General features: G+C 42.6%; 1 protein-coding gene across 2 annotated transcripts; it reads left to right on the top strand.

Annotated features, from left to right (window-relative positions):
* The first annotated feature begins 4,825 nt into the window (after positions 1–4,825).
* ccdc97 (coiled-coil domain containing 97) lies at positions 4,826–8,715 on the top strand. Of its 2 annotated transcripts, XM_015360084.2 has the most exons (6): positions 4,826–4,946; positions 5,490–5,635; positions 6,118–6,460; positions 7,199–7,441; positions 7,863–7,986; positions 8,221–8,715. In XM_015360084.2, the coding sequence occupies exons 1-6, from the start codon at positions 4,937–4,939 to the stop codon at positions 8,333–8,335; spliced, it is 981 nt and encodes a 326-aa protein (XP_015215570.2). In that variant the 5' UTR covers positions 4,826–4,936; the 3' UTR covers positions 8,336–8,715. The 2 variants fall into 2 exon arrangements, with proteins under 2 accessions (XP_015215570.2, XP_069037049.1); XM_069180948.1 differs by lacking the exon at positions 7,863–7,986.
* Positions 8,716–9,696: the final 981 nt, after the last annotated feature.

Below are 9,696 nucleotides of genomic sequence, written 5' to 3' on the forward strand. Positions count from 1 at the left end.
TTTCAGGTTCCCAGGCCAGTTAGAATCAATACTGTTATCACTGACCACATGTAACAGGGTTCAGTGCACTGAGCAAGTTCCAGAAGTGACATCACCGCCCTCTGAAATCTAGCCAGTGCAACACTCGCCTGTGACAGAGGCCACGGTCTTTCGGTGTTGTGTCTGAGGAGTTGTGCTTAGAGCCCGCGAACCACCACAATCAAATGCCAGCCGGCACAAGGGGAAATCTATACTATCTATCACAAGGGGGCAAAGAAAATGCTTTTCAAAATGGCACCAGGATTTAACTATTGAAAAGCAGTAAAACACGTTAAGGATTATAGTAATAAATAACGCAAAAAGTTGTTAGTCTCCCAACATTTCCCCTAAGGGCACCTTGGTAGTCTTTCATATATTCTGAAATCATATAAATTAAGAAAAAGATCAATGCACTTAATAAACCATGACCCTGAAATACCAGACTCAGTAAAGCTGTGCATGCACATATAAATGATCTTGCCTGAAGCAAGACTGACTGGCTGTCACCTCCATTTCAGTGGCCGGGGGCAAGTCCACAACATCAGGAGTCACCTCGAGCGATCTTTTTTTAAATAATACTTTTATTTTTATTTCTGTGAACCTCAACCCCAGGAGAAGGAAACACACCAGATACAGGACACAATGTCCGTACATTTGACGTACATTGCAAACAAGAAAGAACACAAGACATCACATCGTCTGAGATGCATCAGAGAGTAACAGAACTTCTGGAGATTGGAGACGAATAGTACCACATGTATAATTCAATACAGACCCCATATATTTCCAAAATGCCTTAATTTGGGGGGAACGCTCAAAATGTGTAAATAGGTGTCCATGACCCTAAATAATGTACAGACATGACAGGTAAGATCTGTTGATACCCACATCTGGACTCTTCTGGTGGGTCTGAGAATAAACGTGAAATGGATAAGCTGTTGTCCTTAGGTTTTTGATGAATCAAATTGAATATCCCAGATCACTTCCCAGTCTAGTGTAATGTGCCACTTAATCAGCTCTCCATTCCACATTAACAACACAGGCAAGAGCTTAATATTGTGAGAAATAAGTGTAATGTATATTCTACAAAACTATAAAACTATAAAACTAACCCCATTTTAATGGAGGGTCTTAAATAGACCTAATAGCTTGTGAGAGAGAGTAGAGATGAATCCCAGGGGACACCAGATGATGAATGAAGCCTGAGGTGTAAAAAGAGAAATACAGAAGAGAATATTGACCTTATGAGTCCTGGAATGAACAGAAGCCAGAATAATCACATATGTCCTTCAGAGTTAAAACGCCACTGTTCGACCAAGGGGAACAGATGAAATCACAAGGATCAGTCAATAAACCGGAATCATGTCAAAATGGTGATAGAGCATGAAAGTGTTACATACATGGAAAAAAACTGATACATTTATTCCAAATCTGCAAGGTGTTAGCAATTGCCCTTCCTTAATGATACATTTGTCTGCTTTTGATGTGAAAAGATAAGAGCTCGTACCCTGAGCTACCTTCACAGGAGACAATTGCAGGACAATCATTGTGTTGGGGTATGCAGGAGACCCAGCAGGAATATCTGTGATGATTCTATCATGGCCAGTAGCTGGAGGAACTGGAGTGCCAATCGGTGAGAGCTGCACCCAAACAGTACTGTTCCAGTGTGTCCAACAACATCTATGATTTGCGTCTGACATGCTGTCGTCTCCATCAAGTCGAGCTGCCAGTCTGAGAATGTAGTGGCCTAAGCCAGGGTCAGAACACTTGTCTTCCAATTGCGCTGCCAAGCCCAGGTGGGCAAGATGTTGCTACAGCAGCAGCAATTGGGAGCTCCAGCTCGAACTCGTTGAGCTAGTTGATGAGGAGTCAGTCATCCAGATAATCCAGCACAGGCAGACTGTTACTGTGAGACTGTGTCCTTACAATTTGAGACTTTGCTCTAGGGTAGAGCAAAAGGAAGGATGCAGAGCTTGAGCAATCTCCTATCAAGCATGAACCTTATTCAACACCTGCGTTAGTCTGGTGCACAAGAGCAGGTGTCTTTCAAGTCCCACATTGCCATGCAGTCGCCAGGTCAATTGGCATGAATCATCTGGCAAATGGAAAATGTGGAACTTGTAGACAATCGTGGGCTGAACAGCTGCAGATCCAGTATCAACCCATAATGCAGGTCCTTCCCAGTGATCTGGTACTGCTCGATCCAAAACGTCACCATCAGAGGCCTGGATGTTAGAACTGAAGGGGAGGGTTTTAGGTTGGGTCCCACGGGACCAAGGTTGATATTACAGGTAACTTGAGGTTGAAGAGAAGATTGGTTAGTCAGGAAGTGAATCCTTCCAGGCTGAGACTCAGATTCGTGAAACTGGGAACGCCATGGCTATAATTCCTCAAGATGTGGTCAAAGGCCAAAGTATTGGAGAGCAGGACGTTTATGGTGGAGAACAGAGGCTTTGTGATCAAGACAGCAGTCCGCACGATCTAGACCCACCTCCTAAGCCAGCAAGCGGACATGAGTAGAACAGCAATAGAACAAGAGCTTTTCATTTAGGACTTTTACTTATAAACATTTTTTAAGGAAAAAAAAACATCCTGGAGGGTGAGACTATAGAAGAAAAGCTCCTTCAGATGGGAGGCCTGCAGCACTCGACACTGAGAGCTGTCAGAGAGAGAGGCAAGACAAAACAGGACTTCAGAGGTGGGATGAACAAGACAAGGAGAAGGGAGGCTTGCAGTTCAGGTAGGTACAACAATACCATGCAGGCACTATAAAACAGGCCAAGAAATCTGTGGAATGGAAGGAAAGCCCTGAGGCTAAAATGGAACAGAGGGCCCTTAGTATCTGGAGATCCAAGGAAGTCTTCAAGGACCGGCGCACGCAAGGTGGACCAGTCCCTGAAGGCTTCAATCCTAGCCCATCCCGTAATTTCCAGGTATTAGGGCATTTTAGGTATCTCAACAAAGCCCTAGAGAATGAAAAGAATGACATGAGATTCATAACATGTTAACGGAGTGACCACCCTCTGTGGAATTTCCCGAGTTATTTAACTTTTAACTAACTACAATATATTTAGAAAAAGCCCATTCATTTACTAAGGAAAATCTTCTACAAAATGTTACTCTAAGTAAACAATCAAATTACAGCTTTGTGCTCAGCGTCTTTCATCTCCTAACAGAAGTATGCATCAATTGTTCCATCATTAGGAAACTTCACACTGTTCATATTTCAAACGATCAAGTAAAGGACATTCAATTTAATAATTTACTATCCTTCATATAGCCAGCTGAAACTGTGTTGTATTGCATGTTAAAAGTATTTTTTTTAAAATAATTGAATAGAAAAGGTGTAAAATCAAATTGTGTGGTTTAATCCAACTGGCAATGATGGCCATAATGTGTCTCAGATATATCCCATCATTTTGGAGGTCCTTACATAACAGTACTGAAGCCTGCACAAGACCTTGGATACTAGCTGAGCAGAAAGGTTTGTTCATTCACCTCAAGAATGAATGTGCTTGTGTAGAACATCCGAAGGACATCCATCCATTTACTAACTGGAGTGAATTCAATTCAGGGTCGTGGGCCAGCCAGAGACTATCCCAGCAAATAACAGGTGCAAGGTGGGATACAGCCTGGACACAAGGCACCAATCCATCCCAGAGCAGACACACCTTCACACCAGGGCCAGTGCTCCCAGAAGCCAATCAACCTACCAGCATAACTTTGAACTGTGGGAGGAAACTGGAGCAAGAAACCCCACACAAACACAGGGAGAACATGCAAACTCCATTCAGACAGCCCCCCCGGCAGATCCTGAATTTAACCCAGGACCCCAAGACTGCAGGCAGAAATCCTAACCACTGTGCCACCCACCCACAGGACAAGGAAGTCTCACAAATTAAATGGCATGCTTTGTACTGTATTTCCAAAGATATTACTTGTAAATTCAACATAAACTGGGAGTCCCTAGGGAAGTTTTGAAAATGTTTCCCACAGACACAGGCATATGTGGGAAAGTCAGAATCCCATGGATGACAGCAGCAATATGATTGATAATTGTAATTGTTTTTAACCTATCGACCATTGAAGTAAATGAACGTGTAATGTGACACTAAATGTAGTGTAATCTGCTTCAGACTGCAGCTGCAAAATATGATTGCCAGGTCAGATTAAGGTATCGTTGTACAGTATTAGTGCACGCTACTTGTTCAGAAATATGCAGTTAAAGTATCTTTTTCTAGTTGTTCACTTTAACGTGCAGTTTGTTTTGTTTCTAGTTAAAATAACTGCTGTTTGAAAATAGGATTTTTACTCCGTTTTATATTGGTGTGTAATAAACAAAAATATTTCGGTAATTCTCTAACGTTTTCGTGTTTCTAACGCGCGCCATCTAATGGTCTCATTTTTAGATTGACTGTTAAAAGGTACTTGTAGGCTGGTCCAAAATTAGCGCGTACGGTAAGAGTCCTCGAAATTCAATCTGAATACAGTAGTATTGTAAAATCACGTCTACACTTAAGTATTTACATTTACACACAACAGAGACATAAATAATATTATAGAACCAAAAAAAAAAAGAATGCAACAAATACACCCAGCGAGCAATAAAAAAAAGAAATGCGGACAATATCATGTTTATGTACTAAATATAAATTCGGCAACTCGGCAATTACTTGTAGCTACGTCTAACATAAAAATATATATTGATGGGACCGTGACTGCGTTTACTGAAATCGTCTAAGCAGTCGGGTAGGAACGAGTGATGTTCAACGTGTTGTACTAACAAAATAGGGACCAATAACAGTGATGGACCAGAGGAAGTGGGGTTGTAATGGGAGTGAGATGGGTCTGAAAATGGTCGGAATCAAGAAAATTTAATATCGTTTACTTACATTTCAGAACTTCGGAGGAAAGGAGAATGATTTCATGTAATGTCAATGCTGTTTTTCTTTGTTATTACCTTTGGCTCGCTCTGAGCCATTCGTTTTATTATTATAACGATAGAAAAAATTTCTTAGTACGATAAAGTAAGAAAGTGTACACTGTCTTCAGTATTAACGATACGCATACCTTTGGTCAAATAAACGCAGTCCCTCAGGAGAGGATGTTTGTAAGACATTGAGGTCAGACATCCTTCTCAGAGCCCGAGAACCGCTGCAGTAAATAGCCCATCGTGGAGCGATATTGCAATTTACGTGTTAGAACTTAAGATCGCCCTTTATTTATATGAGAAAACAGATTTTTTATCAACAAAATGTTGATACAATGTTGATTGTTTCAACGTTGGGAATGTTTCGGGTTTTTTGTTTTTGTTTTGCCTTTCCTTTATTTTATTGACCTACACATAATTTTAATTATGAAATGCAGCAACCTGCTGAAAGTCTGAAAGCACAGTCGTATCATTTTGAGATGAAAATAAAGAACTGGGGACATTTTTGGTCTGCTCTTCACTGTTGTTGGTGTCTCTGCAGCTCTGTGGGGAGAGATCGAACCCACTGCAAGCTCTTCCAGCTCCGACAAAGATGAGCCTGCCTGCTCAGCAACAGAGGACCAGAATGGGACTCTGGAAACTCCCAGTGCAGACACAGCTGGACAGAGCAGGGAAATTGAAAATGAGGTACAGGGGTTGTAGCTGAAATGTGCCATCTTCATGAAAACTGCTAGACAATGGATACATTTAATTCACCTTGGGTAGTTTTTTTAAAAAGTACTTTGTGAAAAACTTTCTTTCCAAATGCTCTTCAATGGAAAGCTAAGCAAATAACTGTCGAATCAAAGTACAACAAAGTAGCCCAAGCGTATTTTTTAGTACTTGAGCAAAGTGAGGCACATGCACTCTGCTAAACCCAAGGTTGTGTTTCCTCTTCGTCAATGTGTTGTATTGTATGCCTTTGTTATAAGGTGTTGCCACCAGCAGTTGTGAGCAGTTCCTGTGATGCTGCAGGGTCAGATATACCAGAAAGCACGAAAGCAAAATATATTACTGTAGGGTGTTAGATTAGCTTTCCATAGAGCTCTCTCTCTCTGATTCTTGCCTACCAGAGCCTTCTTTTTCTCATTCTGTTTTTTCTTTCTCTCCCCTAACGCCGTGCCTTCCAGATTCCTTCTGTCCAGGATGAAGGCTCCAGCGAGCTGTCGGCTATGTTGTGGGCAGTGGCCGAGAGTGAAGCTCCAGTGAAAAGCCAGCAGCTGGGGGAGCCAGACCTGACCATGGCCCAGAGGAGACAGGTTCTGCTGGAGCAGTATCGGGCCAAGCCTCTCGTCTTTCTGGAACGGTACCGGGCTTACCTGCAGCCTGAGCACCTGGGCCCCTTCGCTCACTTGACCACCGACTGTCGTGCCCAGCACTACTGCAAGGAGGTGCGGAACCGGGCCTCCAGCCAGGCCAACAGAACCAGGGTCCGAAACCACCGATTCGCTGCCCTCAGGGCCCTCCAGCAAGGTAGGGGCAATGGACAAAGTGGTGAGAAAAAAGGGAATCGAGTGAGGGGAAGTGAAATAAAAGGGGGCGAAAATAAGAGACATGGGCCTCTGTGAGGAATCAATAAGTGATCAATATGCAATCAATAAGAACAATCTATCAATCACAAAGCAATGGTTCCCTGATGAGTCTTGATGACCCACACACACCTGCTGAGCCCTCAGTTACACAACCACAATCTTCATGGACATAATATTATGATTGATCTGAATTGCTTTTTTCCAGCTCTTAAACAGGTTGCAGCTTTAAGCGTTGGTTTACGCACTGTGAGTGAAATAAAATGCAAATATTTCAAGGACGCAACTTCTTGGATCAAGTTCAGTTGAAAAGAAAGGAGGGGGGCAATGAAAACCAGTGGGTGTGAGGACCGGGACTGGGAACCATTGGCACAGGGAGAGAGGAAGGCCAGTCCCTTAGATGAATATTAATATGAGTTTGAGATTATCCTAAAAATGAGTTCTTGCTGGCCAGTGTCTCACTACACTCAATACATTGAGACAACACAGAGACCTACAGATAATTGGATAATTGTTGCGTTGTTGTCTTCCAATGTGTCTGCACTGCTAATGATGTTTTATCAGCGTTTGGGATTTGGGATGTTACTACCCCCTTTAGAATTCAACCTGATTTTCTTTTTACTTCCTGCCCGTTGAACTGATCTAAGGGGAGGCTCCCCTCCACTGTGTGTCTGTCTCGCAGAGGGACAGTATTTCAGCGAGGAGCAGATGCGGGCCCGGGACCCCCTGCTGTACGAGCAGTACATCGGGCAGTACCTGAGCGACGAGGAGCTGTGCCAGCGCGTCGCAGCCGGGCAGGAGCAGGGGGCACACAGCCTGGCAGAGCTGCTGCTGCACTCCTACCAGGAGGGCCTGATCCAGGACCGGCTGCAGGAGCAGCAGGACAGAGAGGAGGGCGCCACGGAGGAGGTGGAGGAAGAGGAAGGTGAGAAGGCCTTTTTGGAGGGCTGGGCTTTTGGGGTTTTGTTTCTTTCATCTTTACTAAGTCCCATTCTTCGCCGGGATGAAATGAAAGTTTTGCCTTCTGGCTATTCGCCTACTACAAAACCCAAGTCCTAATGATGGATTGTTGTTGCTGGATGTGTGTTTTAAAAAGTGTAGCTCCCTGCTCCAAAGGCTTTGTCAATTGGAAATTGGCAACGATGGGTGTGTATCGAGATTATGGAGGTATCAGTTTTTCAGGCTGTTGTTGTGTCCTGTTGTCAGTTACACACTGTCTTGGTTGGATATCACTGTGGCGGGTTATGAGCGTCAGCATGTCGGACAGCACATCAGTGCGTCTCAGCCCTATGGGAGTCAGCGAGTCAGTAACTCTGCGCCAGTCAGTCACTCTGTTCTGTCTGAAGACCACGTCTCTGGGGAGCAGCAGTGGGAGCCCACGCCAGAGGAGAAAGCCCTGCTGAGGGAGGAGTTCATCAGTCGAATGCACCAGAGATTCCTGGATGGCAAAGATCAGGACTTTAACTACAGGCAAGTATGGGTTTAAGTCAGCATGATGGAATGCGCATAGCAATGCAGTTTGGACTTTATCATTCTGTCCATTCAGGTTGGAAAGACTGGCACATTCAGTTTATGCACATGCATGGCACATGAGTAGCCGAATGCAAGAAGTATGCATCCAGGGCTGGAATGCACAAAACCCTTTTGCATGTGAAAGCATGCAGGGACAGTGACACAGTGACACTTTCTGCTGCTTTGTTACAGTGAGGTGGATGAGAACCCAGACTATGACAATCTGGATATTGTGAGTCGCGATGAAGAGGAGCGATACTTTGATGAAGACGATCCAGAAGAGGAGGATGACATGGAGATGGAGTAGCATTTTACCACAATGCAACCTGAGAACATATGTTTTAAAGTGGAAGAGACCATCTGGCATATATCAATTGTTTTCTTTTTAGTTGCTCATTGATAGAGGGATCACATGCACAGCTCTAGAAAGAGCATTTCATTTGTTATATACATTTTTCTCTTTGAGATTTCCTGGTACAACTTAAACTCTCTCTTCCTGCATTGAAAAGAAGTTGTGTACCAGTTCAAATAAAGTCAGACTCACGTCTTTTCAGCATAACAAGACAGATTGATCTAAATACATTTTCCAGCCATAGGACTTCCTTATCTTTTACTCTTGATTTCCTCTATTTTGTTTTTGTATTGTATTGAGGTGTTTCAGTCAGTAATAAAAAGGAAAATATTGAAGTGTTTGTGTTGTGCAAAATACTTTATTTTACATTTTGTACCATGAGATCCTATCTATGTAAGGTTGCATCATGTCCAAAACAAATATATATCATATATATATAGTGGTTTACATTCTTCTAATTTAAGATTGCATTATCATACAATTGGTGCACAGAAATAAAAGCCGAAAAGTAAAGAGAGTCTGAGATTTTAAGTATATTATCTTATTAGACCACTATACTCTTTGATCCTTGTCAACAGTGAGTTGTAGAATTCAGTAAGCAATGTTTGTATCTGTGTGTTTTGTAAAATAAAATAATAATACCTCAAACTTATATTGCACTAAGCAGTTACTGAAAATAGCTGGGTGGAATAAAATGCTGAATTGAACAGAATGGTACTCCGTTCCCAAATTCTTTTATTAAATAGAATTTTGTTTAAATGGTCCTTGTCCATGCTGCATTGACTTCTTCAAAGCATAAGAACACATTGAGCTCAAATAAAAAATGTCTCCTGCGGTTACTGTGGGGCGTCTTACATCACGCTGTGTTGTGACAATGGTTCATATCCAGTCATGTTGTCATTTTTTAGCTACATTACCCTCCTATGACCTGGAAAAAGTATAAATGAAATGGGATACGTTGTATCCTAACCTTCGACTGTAGGCTGCTTCATCTTCATTACCTCAATAACCTCTTCTGGTCACTGTAATTTACAAGTAAAAGCAGTAGAGGGCGCTATATACGTTGTCTTTTTAGAACATGGTAGCCTTCCAGTTTCGGTTGTATTTGTATGTATGACATACAAACAGCATAACTTCCAGTGGGGGAAGTAATGGTGTTTGGTTTGTGCCTGAATTTGGTTGATTCTGTTCTTGGCTCATCAGAGGCTTCTGATGGTACAGCAACAGTGGGTATCAGTCTATTTTAGCCCTGCACACATAGATCTGTGTTTACTCTGTACTTGCAGTATATTTTACAGATCTCTGATTGAAGGTTT

This window comes from Lepisosteus oculatus, chromosome 19 (genome assembly GCF_040954835.1).
Source record: "Lepisosteus oculatus isolate fLepOcu1 chromosome 19, fLepOcu1.hap2, whole genome shotgun sequence".
In the NCBI taxonomy this organism is placed as follows: domain Eukaryota; kingdom Metazoa; phylum Chordata; class Actinopteri; order Semionotiformes; family Lepisosteidae; genus Lepisosteus; species Lepisosteus oculatus.

Excerpts from the sequence above, each read along its gene's own strand:
- ccdc97 (XM_015360084.2), top strand. Across the intron at positions 5,636-6,117 it reads GCAGGGAAATTGAAAATGAG|ATTCCTTCTGTCCAGGATGA; the intron begins GTACAGGGGTTG and ends CGTGCCTTCCAG. Across the intron at positions 7,442-7,862 it reads GGAGGTGGAGGAAGAGGAAG|ACCACGTCTCTGGGGAGCAG; the intron begins GTGAGAAGGCCT and ends TTCTGTCTGAAG.